We start from the raw sequence: 19,993 nt of genomic DNA, 5'->3' as shown, positions 1-19,993 counted from the left end.
GCACAAATTTCCTTTCTTTTGTTGCAGCATTAATTTTTAAAAGGCGCACAAACAAAAATAGTTAAAAAAGAAAACGAAATCCAACACTGTACTGTGCCGACAACAACAACTGAAACACTCCTTCAACAAAAAAAGATTGCTTTTGTAAGCGATTAACAACTAGGAGAAGCCTATGCGTGGTGTCACTGCCACAAACACAACTAAGGTGAGTGATTGGTTTGACAGGTGGTGTGCTACGAGTGGGCAAACAGATCAAGGATTGATACACTGTACAGTAGACATTCCCCCATCCCCCTAACTAGGCTCGGAATTACGGAAACTCTAAATATTGAGACTCTACTGTATCTTCTCAATAGTTTCTGTGTGAGTGCTTATTAAAAAAGTAAGAGGATTATTTTGGCAAACATTTGGCTAAGACTGAAAAAAAGAAAGAGTTTTCATAAAACATTAACTAACCTTAATTGTGGTATCATCAAGTCTACAGCTATCATCTTCCTCTTTGTCTTTCTGATAAAGTTTCTTGGGAGTTTCTTCCAATTTTGGTGAACATTTTGGAGTTAATGTGATTTCTGGTAATGAAATTGGTTCCAGGTGACTTATATGCTGCATCAATTTGGATGCCAGTTGTTTGGTTTCTTCTCTATGACAAAAACAGTAAACATGTTTATTATCACAAGTATTATTTCCAAACATATAAAATTATGAGATGTTTTCTACAATAAAATGGTTATATTTTTCTGCTCTTGTCCAAAAGCCTCCTCACCTGTAAAACACGGAGAGGTCTACACAGTCATCTAATTTAACTTCAGCGATACAATGCAGCTTAGGGAACTAAAGACTAAAGTGTCACTTACAGTTCGGATTGTAAATAAAGGATAGAAAATTCTAAATCTGAGCAATCTGATTGAAGATCTGCTAATAACTGATTGCTCTGACATCAACTGACAATTAATCAACTTGCCAAAACCAGTAAACATACAGAGATGTCTGCAGGAGTGATTTAAGTCAAATGACACACAAGCATATTTGAGATCTGTATAGAAAGAAATAATATCTTTTGTTAGTAATTTTACAATGTATGCTCTAGGAATTTTAACAATAAACTTTTTAGAGATTCTTTCAATGAGCCTGTCTTGCTGCTGTCTTGCAGCAAGACAGGCTCATTGAAAGAATCTCTAAAAAGTTTATTGTTAAAATTCCTAGAGCATACATTGTAAAATTACTAACAAAAGATATTATTTCTTTCTATACAGATCTCATATAACGGAAATAAAATTAAAGAAGCTTTGTGCAGGTGTGTCAACAACATATGAAAAGGACAAATGCTATTCACCATAAAGATGACATGCTGAGTTGCAGACAGGCACAACAAAAGTCCTACTGCCACCATTGCACAGATTTTTGTGTTGGTATAAATACCAACCACTTGTCCATATGGATGACAACCACCACCACGCTGTGGCCATGAGCATTGTTGACCACGTTGTGGCACAAAACGCAGTTGAGCATTACATGCTTGATTTAAATGGCTGCTTCACAACCCAAGCCATTTGGGTCCTCCTCTCCACCATCAGCTTTTCTAAACTGTGCAGATGGGAGTTGTAATAACAACACATTCTCCACTCCTGAAATTATTCCAGCCTCAATCTACGGCACCCCACTGTCCTCATACCCTCCACCCAACAGTACCTGCCTATTCTGCATTTTCCCTTTCCTGCTCCTCTCCTCTGCCCCTCTCCTCCTTCCCTGCCCTGCAGATTCCCAACACTGCACCTTGGAGTTTCCATGTTTCCATCTACTCCCTCCATGTTCTGCCCGATAGTGCTTTTCTTTCCCCTTTCCCCCACCCGTCCCCTTCACCACCCACTACAAAATAGATGCTTTAATTCAATGTGACAGTTGTGTTCTGCTCTGAGTTGCAGGAGATGGCAGTCATGTGTGCTTGAGGTGTGCTTGCTTCTGTGAATGTGTGTGTGTGTGTGTGTGTGTGTGTGTGTGTGTGTGTGTGTGTGTGTGTGTGTGTTTTCTTTTCTGAACAAGGCTTTGGCCAAAAGCTAAATCTTAACAATCTTTTTCTTGTGCCTGTCTGCAACTCAACATGTTATCTTTATGGTGAGTAGGGATCTATTTATCCCATATACTGCTGATATTCCAACCTGGAGTTTCCATTTTTTGATAATTGTAGGTGTGCGTGTTTGGACCCAGTGAAGCTTTTACACATACTAGGTAATTCAGTTGTTAAGAATGCTCCAAAGCACTGATACATGAAACTGTGTTATGGCTGGTTACTGTGGTTTCTGGCTTAAGGCACATAGGTTGTGGCTGGAGAATCTGAGCGAATCTGTAAAACTGGGTTTGCACGAATTGACAAATTTGATTGATCATCTTTCTGAGTACTCAACAGTGTGCCCTAACTGTTATGTCATGAGATGAATGTGGTTAACATATTTAACACAAAAACATTGAGAGCACAAATTGATTGTTAAAAAATCTTATATTCTGCTCCAGTTTCTCATTGTTGTTGTTGTGGTCTTCAGTCCTGAGACTGATTTGATGCAGCTCTCCACGCTACTCTATCATGTGCAAGCTTCTTCATCTCCCAGTACCTACTGCAACCTACATCCTTCTGAATCTGCTTAATGTATTCATCTCTTGGTCTCCCTCTACGATTTTTACCCTCCACGCTGCCCTCCATTGCTAAATTTGTGATCCCTTGATGCCTCAAAACATGTCCTACCAACCGATCCCTTCTTCTAGTCAAGTTGTGCCAAAAACTTCTCTTCTCCCCAATCCTATTCAGTACCTCCTCATTAGTTTCTCATACTCAGCTTAAAGTTCACCAAATTTTTGATTTAGTCATAAAAAGTTAAAATCAAACACTTATCTGAGTAACGAATAAAACAATAACTTGGGAACTGTAGTTGACTTATTCACAAAATAAACAGTTGATTCATCCACCCTGGAAAAACATTACCCAAGTCAAATAAGTCTAACAACACCAACTCTTCAAGCAGATACCACATTATCTCATTGTCTGTTAAAGTAGATCAAACAATAAACTAGAGTTTGCTCTGTAATCATACGAAACAAACAGTTACAATTCATTTCTATAGTTCATAGCTTGGGGAAAACCCTTCTAGTCGACACCATCTGGGTAGTTTTCTTTTCGGCCGTCTTAAACATAACTATTTCATGTAGGTGACTAAGATATGGTAAGAACAGAAAGCAGATGCGTACACACATGGCAAACTAACTAGTCTTGTTAAGCATTAGGATGAAAATTAATCTAATGCCCCCATACCATAGACTAATCACTTAAACCCGCATTTGCCCTCTATCCATGACACCATGTAGAGAGGTTTGTAACAACCCAAGACAGTGACGCAAAGTCCGGTGATTTCCATGGCTGCCTCTCCTCCTCCCCTACTGGCCTAAAGAGCTTGTGACCTCTCAACTATGGAAGCAGGTTATCAATTGCAATGATGATAAACAGAAACATTTACACCACAAACACAGAAAACTGGTGTGTATTTACAAGTTAAGCGATCCATGAATCAAAGTAACACTAGAATCAATTTATCTCTCATGAGCAACTGGAATAAGGAACAACATGTGTAAGTTGTTCACTGCACTCATTGCAGTTTGAGAAGATGGGAGAGGAATGGTGAAGCAAAATTAAGATATTATTCATTTAGTTTCCTGTCCCAGTTGCATATACAGGGTGTCTCGCCCAACTCTGACACCTCAAATATCTCTGGAACAACAATAGATATTCAAAAACGGTTTTCACCAGCATGAACGTACGGCAGGGTCTTAGGAAACCAAATACTATGCGAAATTGTAAAACGGAAACAAATACTATTTTCAACACAAACTTCTTTATTTTTAAATGGACACCCTCTATTATTTTGTATTCAATCAATAACATGAAAAATCACAAAAATAATGGCATTGGTTGCATCGCAATACGTCGATTACATCCTGAGAAATTGCGAAGCGAAGTTGACACTTGAAATAAATGAAGGCACAGCTAGCACACATCCTGTGACTCAAGCGGGCACCTCACGCTGCCAGTAATCGTGATGTGATTGACACACTATGTCAGTGGAGCATTAATGTATGGTGTGGTATTGTATGACAACACATTGGCGCATATTTCATTGGTGGCACACCTACAGGGGGATAGTTTAGCCCCTTCTTGAGCTGTACCTTACGTGAACCGGTCCACCTCTTATAATGTGTCAAATAATGCAGTATCAGAATGAGGAATGTCCTGCACATAATGTTTACTGTTGCAAAATGACAACTAGAGGTACAGTTAGTGGTAACACAATTTGTTTCCCATTTCTAAACCCATAAGTTCTGAAATATGTGACATGTACAGGATAGCAATAGCGTCACAGTTCCTGACGTAATGTATCACATGTAGTACTGTGCTCAGAGCAGGGGTTGCCTGCAATGGCACCTGTATCCTGCCGTAAACATACCAATAACCCATGGCACACTCTACCTTCAGTGTAGAAGTGTCTCCTAATGTCTGCTGAACTGCTCTCATACTGTAACATAGTTCACATACATTGCCACATTAAAACCTGTTTTCTTGTGGCTTGTTACATTTGCTGTCATCTAGTCTATATGCCATCCTTCAGTAATGAAGAAAAACTAGATATTATTTTAATGTATGGTGAATGTCACAGAAATGCAATGCAGCTGTGACACTGTATGCTGAACGCTACCCAGATCAGCGTTGTCCATCACGTTGAACCACTGGCAACATCTGCAAGACATTCACAGAAACAGGAAGTTGGGCTCCCACAAAACGTTGACGTACAACACCAGTGACTGGCAATGGAAATGAAATTGCTGCTGTGGCTGCTGTAGCACAGAATCCTCAGGTGGGTGTACGAGAAATAGCACAAGGTCTAGGAATAAGTCACAGTAGTGTTCAGAATCTTGCATCTGCATCGGTTTCATCTGTTCCATATCTCACTGCAAGAAGAACTGTACAGGAATGACTTTGAATTGCGCACTGCATTCTGTCATTTTGCACTTCAGCAGTTGCAAGGTAATGGATGAGGCTTCATTTACAAATCATGGTAATGTGAATGTGCAGAACGTGCACTACTGGTCCGAGCAAAATCCCCACTGGATTCGCCAAGTTGGTCATCAACGACAGGGGAGTGTCAATGTTTGGTGCAGTATCATTGCTAACTGTACTGCAGGTCCATATTTTTTTCCCATAGAACACTGAATGGACAGCGATATGTATTATTTCTTCAACACACACTAGCATTCCTCGTGGAGGATCTAGGATTGGAAACTCTTCTATCAATGTGGTTCCAACATAATGGATGTCCCACACACAATGCAAAAGTTGCCATAGACGTTCTAGATGTGACTTTTCCAAATAGGTGGATGGGGCTGGGAGGTACTGTGCGATGGCCAGCACTGTCTCACGACTTGACCCAATGACAGTTGAAGGTATGCAACATCGTATTACTGCACTGTGTGCGGTAATATCTGTAGAAACTCTACAATCTGTGTAACACACTCTTGTTACCCATCTGTAAACGCGTATTGATGCGAACAGAGGGGCACTTCGAACAAATGTTGACATGACACAGTTTCACTGCTCAAGATGAGGGTGTATTTTCTATGCTGGATGTAAGGAACAACAATATAGTTTATGAGGATGACAGGACACTAGTAAACATGTTTAGCAAAGTGAATTCAAGTGTGTTATCTCTAATTGTAGCTCTAGTTTTCATTTCGCTAGAATAAACATACATTTACAATTTGAAAAACGTAACTTTACATTGGACATGTTACTTGTATATTTTTGTGGAGTGTGCGAGCCCGACACAGGTGGCATGAGATGCATGCTTGAGTCTCAGGACGTGCACTAGCTGTGCGCTTCATTTATTTCAAGCGTCAACTTCGCTTCGCAATTCCTCAGGATGTAATTGACGTATTGCAATGCAACCAACACCATTCTGTTCGTGATTTTTCATGCTATTGACGGCACACAAAATTATAGGGGGTGTCCATTTAAAAATACACAAGTTTGTGTTGAAAACAGTATTTGCTTACATTTTAAATGTACATTCATGCTGGTGAAAACCGTTTTTGGGTATCTATTGTTGTTCCAGTGATATTTGAGGTGGCAGAGTTAGGTGAGACAGCCTGTATATTCCTTAATAGTGACTAGTTTCGAAAGAGTCCATTCATTTTCGAACAATTTACTACGTCAAAAAGGACATCCTTAATGAAAACTATGAAACATTGAATTACATGGAAGTTTTCATGCACTCTGTGTATAGAGATCACAGAAGTTCATAACAATGGTCTTGACAAAGCTGTGTCTTCATCATGTGACTGTATAATAATCCAGTGTAATACAAAAAGTTTTGAACAACTCTTACAATATACATACGAAATGTCTGTGCTTGGCACAAATTACTTCCACACACAAGTTCAACTTAGCAAATGTGGTCGAGTGTACTTGGAAGGCACAGTCAGTGTTCAAAATGTGTTTGTGCATGCTGTCATCACCCGCATGTCTCCGCTTATTTCAAACAGTGCAACTCATCTCAGTGTGTGTGGCTCCTGATTTCGCAATTAAATTTGCATAAAAACATTAAAAATCTAACTTTTCTAAAACTTTCAAAATTACTCAGATCTTTATAAAAAGTGGTTGCAATACTACGTATCTGATTAAAGATTATAACTGTGTCCAAAACACTGCTGTACCGGTGACAGCATCCGGCGCTGCTGCAACAGCAAAATTTACAATTTTATTTTAAAACCTCCTAAATCATTCCAAATTTCATAAAAACATTATATATTTGGTTAAAATACTGAGAACTTTATACTGTACTGACAACAGCTGCAAGTGTTGCCACAAATACTTGCAGCCTGTAGATCGCTAGGTCATTGCACTATAACTGTCAGCTTACTGCAGTACTAATCATACTGCTTGAAAAAACACCAGGTACTTAAATGCAGATTGCTCATTCGTTAATTCCACAACTCCTTTACATTCCATTTACATATCTCCCATTCCTCTTGTGCATCCCATTTGATCCCCTTAGGTGCTATGTGTAGTATTTTCATATTATTTCCAATATTACATACTGAAAGTTCCAAACTGTAATCTGCACATACCAGATGCACCATAGTTTCTATTCTTTGTTTCAGTTATATTTCTAAGCCTAAATCTCCATTGGTCTGCTGTCCAAAACACTACTTCTACTATTTAGGGAAAGTGAGCACAAACCTTTCAGTAATATGGTCATAATACTTCAGCATAATAAGCTTTTTATCGATGTGTGAATCCTTGTTGTGTCTGTATTTTTTGAGCCTTTGTGATTACACCTCTCTTAAAACTATATGCTGTTGGCACTTGTTTCAGAATACATAACTCTCATTGTATTTCTGCTTCATCAAAGGTGAGCTTCTGTAGTCAAGCCTCTGCAGCAAAAAAATATGACCTTTTATTCTGTGGCAGATGGTTGAAGTTCTCACCAATTGTTGCATCCAATGTGTTGGTTTACAATAAAACATATTTCAATTTTTTTCTGCCCTTGCTATTGTCAAGTCCAAGAAATTATTCTTCCTACCTGTCTCCTTTTCTAGAGAGCATTTAAAGTATGGTGCTGCTGGTTAAAAGTCATGTACAGAGTGTACAGATGCTACTCGCTTCCCTTTATTATAACAAAACGCCTGTCAAGTACACTCAACCACATTTGCTAAAATGACCTTGTTTATGGAAGTCAAACATGCCAGCAACACACAGTTTGAATGTATATTGTAATAACAGAAGAAAACTTTTATGTGTTATGCTGCAAATATTTTACAATCACACGATAAAAGAGATGCAGCTATGTCACAGCTGTTGTAATGAACCTCTCTGTTTTATATGTGCAAGAGGCTTAAGAACTTTTATATATTTTAACATTTGTATTTATATTTTTCACTAATGGTGTACTTTTTGATGTAGGATATGGTTAAAAAATGGACTCGTTCGAAAATAGTCAACAGTAAGGGATGGGTGTGCGACTGTGCAAGGAAATAATAAATAATGAAATATACTTGCTGGTTCTTAATGCCAAAGCAATGGTGGAATTACAGAAAATTTAAAAAAATTGTGATAGTGACAGTGCTACTTAGGTACCCAAGCAAGCTGTTTCATTGTCTTCATATGTCACTTTAGCACATTGGGGTAATTATTTGGTAATTGGCACAACATTTTTATATAAATGAAAACTGACCAACAAAACACACCAATGCTGAGGAGAGATCTTTGCCCTTACGAATACAGAACAGGATGATGCTCAGACATATTAAATTCAGAAGTAGTAGTTATAGGAGGAAATAGTTTTGTGGATATGCAAGCAAGAAGAAATGCGACAAACTAAAATGAGTATTTGAGGAAAGAAACGCGAGATGGGAAGAGGAATAGAATCTCATACATTTTTTGCTTTAAAGTATCTGCTTACTATTTTGTATACCTTCCTATAACAATGAGTTAAAGCTGCGCTCATAAATGTGTTGAATCAACACATCTTGATTGCAATGAAGAATTGTGACAAGTGTCTGTATGCACACTGATAGAATAAGTCAGTTGGTAAGTTAAGAGCATTTAAGTGGAAATGGGGAATGAAAGGATTTGATAACATTTCAATTAGGGATACATTGCACAATACTTCAGTCTCATTGATGGCTGCACTATGGGAACGCCAAAAAACTGTCCATTACCAACATATGAATAACTGTACAGCAGCTAACTTCCAACACAGCAGTGGTAAAGTTATCAATGGATCCTGGTAAAAGGTACAAATTCATGTGTGCACGATACTTTACTGTTGACAAATTGCACACTATCTTTGATACCCCATCAGCGAAAGTAACTTGCCTTATGCATTGAACATGTCTACCAGATGACTGATAGCTGGGATAAATATCTTGATTTAAGGTATCATTAAGATTCAGGAAAGGGTACTTTACTGTTATTGTCTATCCAAACCAATGAGATAAAATATGCATGGCAGTCACTCACTAGGTAACTGGAAAGAGTTTTTGGTCTGTGGCACATTAACACTATGTGATATCCATGAGAACAGGTAAATCTTACAATGACATTGGTACATAAGGAGATGCCAATACAATGCTATTGTTCCTGTCCTAAAGGATTTGTTCCATACGATCAATCAAAGTTTATTCTGACAAGTGGTCAATAAATAAACGGTATCTTGACAATAATATGTGACACTAAGAACTGAGAGACTGTTGAGATGGTAAACATCTGTCGCATATTTAATTTCATGAATAAATTTTTGTATATGAAGAAGCTGTGTCAAAGATGGATATCATATTTCTAGACTATAGAGACTAGAAAAAAAAAATACTTGAGGGTGCACATTTCAAAATGGTATATGGAAACCAAAACATTTGGAAACATTATAAGTGTAAGTGTAGTGTGGATCCAGCATACATTCCACAGAAAACTACAAATATAGACCTCAAAATAGTAACCTGGAAAAATAGTGAAAATCATTTTCCCATTGGGAAAAATGATTAGCACCTTTTTTACCTGTATGGTATCATTATTACCACTTTGAAAACTAAGATATAGTGACTGTTCATTAATACACGAGTCAGTGAGCTGGTAGCATACTGATAGGAAGCAGAGACAGCCAAAATTGGTGTAATGTAGAATATTCTTGCACACATATAATACATCCGCTCAGATATTGACTGTTGCGATGATTAAAGAGTGCGACTTTGCATCTACAGTTCCCACAATTTTGGTCTCATGTGGTAGGATGTCCTAACCTTAAAAAAATGCTTGGAGGGAAAAAATTTCACTGAATGAAGAGGATATCTGTGCTACAACTGAGACTGTCTAGTGTTGGAATATAATTTCCTTTTTGAGGGAATTAAAAAAAAATGGAATCTCACTTAATCAAATTTACAAAGATCACTCAAGATCACTTTTTTGCAAAATAAATAAGTAAATAATGGTATTTCTCAACAAAATAATGTAATTTACTATGTTTTAAGCATTTTTGACAGTTTCTCCCTGTACGTAAGTACAATAAAAAATATATATAGGCATACACCAACAAGAAGTTATAGAAAAGTGAAAAAATCAATTCTGAGAGCATATTCTACTTATCATTAATAAATAATAATCTGAAAAGGATAGACTGCTACTCACCACACACAAGAGGTGTTGAGTCTCAGACATGCACAATGGGAAACAGTGCTAAAATGTTTAAGCTTCCAGACAAAGTGTTTCTTCTGAAGTAGAAAAAAACACACACACACACACACACACACACACACACACACACACACACACACACACGCACGTACGTCCACTCTCTCTGGGCACTGAGGTGCGCACTTAAGTGGGGAGGATGAGTAGTACAGTAGTAGTGGTGGACAAAAATGCTAGTGCTACCTGTTGGAGCATGCAGGGACATGGTGGGAACAGGGTAGGACTGCCAAGTGCAACATCGGGAGGCTGTGTGTGTGTGTGTGTGTGTGTGTGTGTGTGTGTGTGTGTGTGTGTAGGAGAGAAGTAGAGATGGGGAAAGGACTTTGTGTGTAATACTGGAGTGGGAACAGGAAGGGGATAGGGTAGACACACACCGTCAGGTGGCTTGCGGAGTATGGATGTAGATGTAGACTTCCAAAGGTTTAAGCCAGGGAAATTACAGGGCCAAAGGATATGTTGTAGGAGAGTTTCACTCGTGCAATTCAGAAAATCTGGTGTTGATAGGAAGAATACAGAGAGCGTGGGCTGTGAAGCAGCCATTAAAGTGAAGTACATCATGTTGAGTAGATGGTTCAGCAACTCGGTCATCGAGTTCTCTTTCAGCCACGGACAGGCAGTGGCCATTCATGTAGACAGCTTGTCAGGTGGCATAACCATGTGGACAGGTGGATCTGCCTTTAAAGGTGTAGGAGATATCTGTGACAGGTCTCAGTAGATGGTAGTGGAAGCATTTATGGGACAGATCTCTTATCTGGATCTGCTGCAGGGATATGAGCCATGACGCAAGGGGTTGGGAGCAGGGATGGAGTAGTGACAGACAAGAATTTGGTGGGCAGCAAAATACCACTGTGGGGGGAGTGTGGAGAATAGTGGGCTGAATAGTTGTAATTTCAGGGCATAAGAACAGGTAGTCAAAACACAGGCAGGGAATGCAATTCAGTTGCTCCAGTCCCTTGAGACTGAGCCATGAGAGGAATGCTCCTTTGTGGCTGGACAGTGGGTGTGTGGGAGGTGTTAGGTGACTGAAGAAAGATTTATTTCCGGACAAGGTTGGAAGGGTAATTTTGGTCTGTGACAGCTTCTGTGAGACATCTGGCATATTTTGAGAATGACTGTTCATCACTACAAACGCGACATCTATCGGTGAGTAGGCTGTATGAAAGGGAATTTTGTGTGGAATGGGTGGTAGCCGTTAAAGTGGAGGTATTGTTGGTGGTTGGTAGGTTTGATGTAGACAGAGGTGCCGATGAAGCCACACTTGAAGTGGAGGTCAACATCGAGGAAGGTGGCTTGTTGGATTGAGGAGCACTAGGTGAAGCAAATGAGGGAGAGGCAAAGACATGATTATTTCACTATTTTTCATATTATTCACAACAAAATTAACTTAGTAGTCTGTCAACACCTTTTGTTATTACACTACATAATTGTTATTGTTACATGAGCCTAACTGTAAATGACCAGCAACCAGTTATATTTCAATAAAAATTAATTAAATAATCTTTAAAGTGACTTGTTCCATGGTATTATGATACATCATGGAAATGATAGATTAAATGAAGCAGCTAAAGCAACAATTCATGTGAAGTACCTAGTAACTTCCGAATCACAATAGGTAATATTTTATGAGAATGCAGACCAGAAAATGTATAAAAATGCTTACTTCTTTGTTTCACGGAAAAGTCTAACACTGTCTTTCACCACCGCTGTTGTATCAGAGAGCTCCACTACGGTCTCACTTGTGTTTTTATCTTCCAGAATTCCTTTATCAACAGTACTCTTCAGGATCTCACGGAGTTCTGTAACTGACAGATCGGTCTGGAACTCAATTTTTTGTTTTGTCTCTCCAGTTTCACCCTCTATAGGAAAAAACAATGCTGCTAGAACAAATAAAATTAGGTTATTATTGATGCTGCATGCTGTCATAAAAATGTACATTAACTGAACTGCATACTCACTTGATTTCCCAATTTTACACTCCTCCCCAGGTTCAGCACAATGGCTAGGATAATTTATTTTAGCAGGCCCTCCTAATTCGCATTCTGCACCTATTTCCACTTCAGAACTTGGAAGAAAACTTGTCTCCTTTGAAATTTCCAGTGGCTTACACTCTGTCTTCTCAGTCACTTCTTCATCATGTGCTGTTAATTCCTTGGCATCCAAATTTTGCTCATTATCACTCAGTTCAAAATCAGAGATATCTATGGCCTCTAACTCCTTAAGACAGTCATCCAACTCTGTGACATCAATCTCACTCTCTTCAGAGTCCATATTGAATTGACGTAACACTTCGTTCTTGAACTGAAATTGAAAAAGATGAAAAAATGTTTACCATAAATTAAAAAGATATCAGATTAAATACAAATGTGTCACTAAATCAGTGAGTCACAGAGTATGTAGATCCTGCACCTTGTGATTCTCTTAATATGTGGGTTTGAGTAATTTTTCTATTCATTCAGTACCCGTACATTTTTCATTTACTTTTTCTACTATCTATTTCTACTTACAAAAATATGGTTTCAAGGTTCAAAAAGTTAGACATGCACCATCTGTTTCAAATTTTGTCTGGCAATCCTACTTCAGTAGGCCCTGTATTAACTACTACTGGTAAGTGTTGTTCTTACACATGGTACTACAAACATTTTCACCAATAAATGGACTTGTAGTAAGGCGGTTACATACAATTAGTGACAATTAGCAGAACAACAAGGATTTGACGTACTGCTCATAGCCTGAAAACTGTAAAAAGAACCCCCATATTGGATAAGTTTTGGGAAGGGAATCAGCTGTCAACAAGTTATTTGATATCTCATCTCTCACATTCAAAATTTTAAGGAAAATAGATTATAAAGATGAACTATGATTTACGAAAGAGCTCTCCAGAACATTAGAACAGCATGTACATGGTCGCTAACAAAATTTGCTTGTAAAAAATTACAGCCATTCATAATAATGTAATATAAACAACAAAGAAATCATTAGAAAACTGTTCTGTGAAAATGCTGTCCAAATGAAAGAAAGTCAAACATTAAGATTGGTATTTGATGTGCAATTACTGGGACAATTTTCTTTTGGCTACCCAGCATTAGCTTATTTAGCTGTCTACCACGTGATAGACCAAACTCATATTCTTTTGATTAATTACACTTTTGGCTGTCACAAAGGAATCAAATCATTTAGCTATTAGCCCGCTGGTGGTGATCCCGACGAAACAGACACACTTGATGAAGTAAATAAACTTTACTTCTTTTCACTGAAACTTTAATTTTGCTTCTGACTCTTGACCTATACTATACATAGTTTTGACAATTTCTGTGGAAGTTCGTGCCAAACTGGAGACTGTAAACTATATGTAGTTCCTAATACTAGTTGTAAAGTCCAGAGCTTGAATTGAGGAAGATTTCGAGTGCAATTCGCCAGCTATGGGGCATTAAAGATAGTTCTTGCCATAGTCGTTATTTTAACTCTGTCTCTAGGATGAAAGTGAGGATGGTGACTGTTTGGAATGTGTAGCAGTGCTAACAGTGTACAAGTCCAGGTCGTGGGCACATGAGGCATCATGTAATTATGCAATACATCATGGGAAGAGATCATGGAACATTTCAGTCAATTTAGGGATGGATGAACTCAACTGACTGGATAAGCTGAGCACAATAAGGTCAAGGGCAGAATTTAGCAAAGAAAGATTAATGAATGCAAGAACTTTGAAATGAAGCTTGAGTAGGAAAATCCACAAGGATTACTGGTTTAGTACAGTGGACAAAAATATGGAAATACGAAGAACATAATACATTACAATGCCTAATAAGATGTAGGAAAACACGTCGGCACTCAAAACAGCTTCCAGTTATCTCGGAATGGGTAAGTACACAGTTTCTGTATGGTTTTCAAGGGAATTTTATACTGCTCTTCCTCCAAAATAGTGAGAACATTGTATCATGGGATGGACCTCATCAGCCAAAATGGTCACATAATCCTTGGCAGTAATGAAAACTTGTGGAGAGAACGCAAGGTCCATGCAATACCACAATATGGCTACCCACACCATCACTGCAACCTGTCATGTTTTTCACTCTTTGGACATAAACTCTTCTACTGCTCCATAATCCAGGTTTTATGGCTTCACCACCATGTTTTCCAATCATGGGCATTTTCATCACTGATGAGCAGTTTCTGGATTCCAGTCTGCCCTGAAATTCCCTGGTTATGGAGATCGCTTGATGTTTTTTAGGTGCTGACAGGGTCTGCTAGTGGAACATTCAGTTCTGCAGGGACTTCTGCTCAGTTCTGAGGGGACTTTTACAGCTGTCGTACTCTATTTTTTTGTCACAATCCTCTGCAATGACCATCTGTCACAATCGTGTAACACACACTTTTGACTGCATTGTGACTTTGCAGATGTTACTTTTACACTTTCTCTGCATGTGGTATAAATCTTTGATATAGTGCCTCTTGATACATTTTAGCTCCCACATTTATGGAAGCACTAACAATTTGTCCACATTTGAACTCACTTAGCTCTGACATAATTTACTCAACTATACAGAACACTCTTCTGACCATGACTGACACTTGCAACATACTGAGGACACTGCTGAGGTGCCACTTGTGCCCAGACACATCATCACAAGCAGCAGGCTTGATTAGCATCTGCATTTATGTACAAGCTTGCATTTCTCACAGTGATGGTAATTTTTTTCAAATCCCTGTATATACTTAATGGTGTAATAGGTTACAAAGAGGGGAAGACACATTTTGAGAAAGTAACACACACACACACACACACACACACACACACACACACACACACAACAGTATGCTTAATTACAGATATGGCAAGGCTGCTTGATAGTTTTCACTCTGGAGCTGAATTTAACGTTCTTGGGATGCAGTGGTATCATTATGTCAGGGTTTCCCTAACATGGTAGGGTCCACTCAATGTGGACAATAATGGTTTCAGCTAGCAGCAGCAGTTTCACATTGACTGAACATGCCTTCTCAACAATCTGATACAGTACAGTACACTTCTTGATTTTCTTGTTTGCCCATTTTGACGTACATGGGTTATTCAAGAATATCCATTGGCCTACATAATATTTACTGTGGCATCGCTCTCTTTTTCACTAAAGCTTGTTAGCTGTCTAAGTGTTTAGTATTAACTTTTTCTCCACGGCTTCAGTTCAACTTTAAGCTCTTTATGAACGTGTTACTGCCAGATACATCTGCACCTAGTGGGAGCTTTTCCAGTTTGTACAATGAGGATCTGCCATGGGATTTCTATTCATGCTCAACATCATCCAGGGAGAATCCTGAATTTTTGCGAACATTTGACTTGCATGCAACTACCATTTGGTACAAGTTCATTCCAATGTTTACTATGGTTATTTAAACACTGACTTAGCATGCTTCTAACATCCTATGATCAAACTATACACGACATAGACACAGTCAGACATTATATAGAAATCACCTGATGGGTTGATACCGGTTGCAGTCAGCTTATGGAATAAATATCTCTCTTTTTTATTTTAAATTATTGTTTTCAGTCTAATGTACTGTGTGAGATTATACAGAATAATATATGAAAGGAAGTAAAATGTCATTCCACAGGCAAAGCTATTTAAAAAATATCATAAAATCTGCAATCACATTTTTGCAGAGGAAACTATTGAATTGCAGACTGTAGCTAATAAGTGACATCGTTAATGGGTACATGTGAATGGTGGTCTGTTTAAGAATTCATATTCACGTATACATGTCCCAATTTACGGACAATGGTCTCTTGAAAATATGTGAGGCATTTTCTTAAATATTAATTTCAATACTGTATATTTCTCTTAAGATTTTTATTCACTCTTTTTACGTCATAATCAATACTGGTAATAGTTTTCTCACTGATGAGATATGAAAGAAAGTTTTAATCATTACAATTAAAATGAAACACTTTTAAAGCAGACAACCATTACAAGCTATGAAGAGCACTTTTTCGTCTGTATGTTTAAACACAGAACCTTTGAAATCTGAAGTAAACTAAAGCAAGACAATGTACCACCAATATTTAATTTTCTGTAGTATTAGCACCTACGAAAAAACTCAAACTGCAGTGAAAAAGTGTCATCTTCATCAGATGATGACAGATACCAGTATGGATGATACACACATACATTAATATAATTGTGTAGAAAATTATTTTGCACATGTTTCAACCGATTGAAAATACAGTATACTTCCACCTGAAACTACAGTTAATTTTGTTTAGATTGCATAAAAGTCCACAAGAAGCACCATGATTAGTACTGTTACTAAGACCTCCTCCATCAAACTGTGCAGTCTATTGCAACTAAAGCACAGCAGCTTCAAGTGGAATTACAGTTTTTGAATAAAATGGTGATATACATTACAGACCACTTGTGTAGAGGCAATTGAAACACAGCATACAGTGCTACCATCATATGAATGTATAAAGATGCTACTATAAACTATGTTGAAGGGGTGGGATCAGATACTTCTGTCAAAAGTGGCAAGTATTTCAAACATAGAGCAGACCTGACCACAATTTATGTGGGCAAACGATTTAAATTGACAGCCTCTAAACCAACAAAGCTAGACCTCCATATGAAGTTTATCATTCTGTGAGTTTAGTATCACTATTATACCATGTACTTACAAATATTGACAGGGAAAATTGTTAACTGATTTATAAGAGCTCTTGGCTTTCCGGTAATTAGACGTACTGTCAGATAATACAGCAAAAATAGGCTTGGCGAACCACAAAACTGTAGGTCTACCAAGAGATTTTCTTGGAATATAAAATACATGTACTTTTCTACTGCACTGGCAAATTAAACCTCAGATGAAGTGTATAGGGAAAACAATGTAGATGCTAAGTTCTCTAAACTCTGCATGTTGTTTAAATTAATTTTTGAAGACATTTCCAAACTTAGCCACTTCAACAGCAGCAGCAAACGAAAATAGATGGATAACTTCAGGTATTAGAAAATCCTTTCAGACACTACAAAAACAGCTACAGTAATGCACAGGCATAAAAAATACACAATGGAGGGTCCTGCTTGCTGCAAAAATTCATTCAATGACAAAAATAATATTTAATGCAAAAAGTAAAAGCAAAGTACTATGGCATGCAAAGCATGAACAGGAAAAGACAAACACAAGTGTAACAACAGAATAATAGAAAATCTACAGGAAATGGCAAAATTTGTACATCAATATTTCTCTGTTACTGAGGAGAAAATGCAATAAATTCTTTCTAAAACACAAGTAGCAACCACAATGAATTACACAGTAAGCACAATGCTGATGTTTCCCACAACAGAGCTTGAAGTCAGGCAGACAACACAGAAAAAAAATAAATTAAAACAAGATGTCAGTAGGCATAGAGGAGGATTCAGTCTCTGTTTTGAATGGGTGCGTAGACGGTATATGAGTTCAATTAACAAACAATATAAATGAATCCTTCAGTTCAAGTATTTTACCATGGTACCTAAAGAACACGAGTTGTTTTCCTACTAAACAAATATTGAAAACTTTAGGCCAGTTTTTCTGCAGAATCAATTATGAAAGGTAGACTAATTTAGCTGAGTTAGACAAACCACACTCCAAGAGAATAGAATAATGAGTTACATGAATAGAACAAAACATTTTTAACAAATCACAGGTTGGTTTCAGACGCCGATGGAGTACAATACCAGCTGTTACAAAGTTCACAAAAGCAGTGCTTCAAGTTCCTGAGAAGGATGACTGTGTTACAGATGTATTCTTAAATTTGTCCAAAGCTTTCGACACCACTGACCATAAAATACTACCAAACAAGCTACATGCACTAGGCGAAAGAGGAACAGCATGTGAGTTGTTCCAGTCTTAACTGGAAAACAGGGTGCAAATGATAGACATAGATAGGACATCTGCTGATGATAATCTTTAACGAAAGAATGTCAGGCTAGAAATATATTAACAAAGCTGTCACTTAGGGTAGTGTATTGGGTCAGATTCTGTTCGTAATACATATCAATAACTTTCCAAACCACGTAAGACATTGAGAAAAATTTCTCTTTGCTGATGACAGCAACATCATAGTCATTGAGAAAACAAATGACACGCTAAAGGACGTTTACAATTGGGCAGTATGTAACAAATTAAGATTGAACATAAAGGAAACAAACTGTACACACTAAGTAAAACAACTATGTCGCATTAAGCATAGATGACACATTTACAGATTGTGCAACCAACACAAAGTTTTTAGGGATGAGTATTGACAGTAAGTTAAGACTGAATGAACATGCAAAAAGAATGTCATAGGCATGTTATGCTCTACAAATTCTATTATCAGTTTGTAACAGCCAATTTCTAGTGGTGACATATTATTCCTACATACACTAATTCTCAGCTAAGGGATTTTTTGGGGGGGACAGAAAGTGGAAGTAAGAATAATAACTAGAAGTAGCAGTCAGGCCCAATTTACAGAACTGTTTTAAAAAAATCTGTGCACAAAGTATTTTGTCTAAACCCATATGGAGTGAGTACTGTCAGCAGTTAAGAATGCATGTGGCAGAAATACTGCATTGAGTAGTGTGATGTATGCTGAACGGAACAGTATGCATGACGCTAAACATAATTTCACAAGTGCATTTTATACAGCTGTGGCTGACTTGTAGAAGTTCAAGTAACGTAAATATAATATATAGTCTCAATTCTTCAGTGCATTGATACTTCTGAAGTAATATTGGTCAAATTCTCCGTTTATATGTACTTGGTGCCTGCAGCCATTGTATCAATATTTTGTTAATTGCGTTACTGTGCATGGGACTGCAGAAACATGTTTTATTCTTAAGGATAATGGTACATGTTTTATTTTATTGAGCTGAAACAGCACCAGTGATAGAGCTCCCTCATCTACGAAGGTGAGTCAAATGAAAACCTTAAATTTGTAGTAACAAATCGAAATTTCGCGCTTTTATCCTGTAAGTTGGTAAGTGTGCTACAAACAGCGTGCAGAATGGCCTGTAGGTGGCAGCATAGTGCAGATGCACACATGCTGTCGCAGTATCAATACAAAGATGGCCGCCCCACTTGCGACTTTCACCAGGGAAGAACAGCATTCTGTTATTCGGTTTTTGCACAGTGAAACCTACCGAAATTCATCGACAAATGAAGGTTCGTAGGGTGATGCATGTCTGTCACAGCAGCAAGTCTACATAATGGAGTAGGAAGTTTGCAAATGGTGTGACTTCAGTGGAAGATGCTCCTCGTCCAGATAAGGCACAACGAGTTGTGACTCCACAGAACATTGCAGCAGTGGAAGCCATAGTGAAGGAAAACTGCCAAGTGACACTGAAGGACATTGCAGCATGTTTACAGATTAGTCATGGGTCAGCACACCACATTGTGCATGATGTGCTCCAGTTTCACAAAGTGTTTGGAAAATGGGTGCCACGGCAGCTGACTCCTGAAATGAGAGAACGACGTGTTGATGCCTGTGAAGAACCTCTTCAACGCCTTGAACGAGAAGGTGATGGCTTCCTTGTAAGAATCGTTACTGTGGAAGAAACCTGGGTTCACTTCCACCAACCGGAAACAAAAAGAGCGAGCAAGGAATGGCGCCATTCCTCATCACCAAAACCAAAGAAATTTCGAACAGAACCATCAGCAGGGAAGGTTCTGCAGACTCTCTTTTGGGACGAAAAATGCGTCTTT

General features: G+C 38.1%; 1 protein-coding gene across 1 annotated transcript in view; it reads right to left on the bottom strand.

Moving 5' to 3' along the window:
* LOC126482357 (uncharacterized) overlaps window positions 1-19,993 on the bottom strand; it is a 238,508-nt gene that overhangs the window by 112,299 nt on the left and 106,216 nt on the right. Inside the window, exons 2-4 of the mRNA XM_050106441.1 lie at window positions 12,238-12,580; window positions 11,943-12,156; window positions 457-640 (exon numbers count right to left, since the gene is read on the bottom strand). Coding sequence (XP_049962398.1) covers window positions 457-640; window positions 11,943-12,156; window positions 12,238-12,550 — 711 coding nt within the window. The 5' untranslated portion in view covers window positions 12,551-12,580. The remainder of the gene's footprint in view (window positions 1-456; window positions 641-11,942; window positions 12,157-12,237; window positions 12,581-19,993) is intronic.

Source organism: Schistocerca serialis, chromosome 1, assembly GCF_023864345.2.
Source record: "Schistocerca serialis cubense isolate TAMUIC-IGC-003099 chromosome 1, iqSchSeri2.2, whole genome shotgun sequence".
Lineage (NCBI taxonomy): Eukaryota > Metazoa > Arthropoda > Insecta > Orthoptera > Acrididae > Schistocerca > Schistocerca serialis.
The sequence above is the reverse complement of the archived record's forward strand: the minus strand, read 5'-3'. Positions and strand labels throughout refer to the sequence as shown.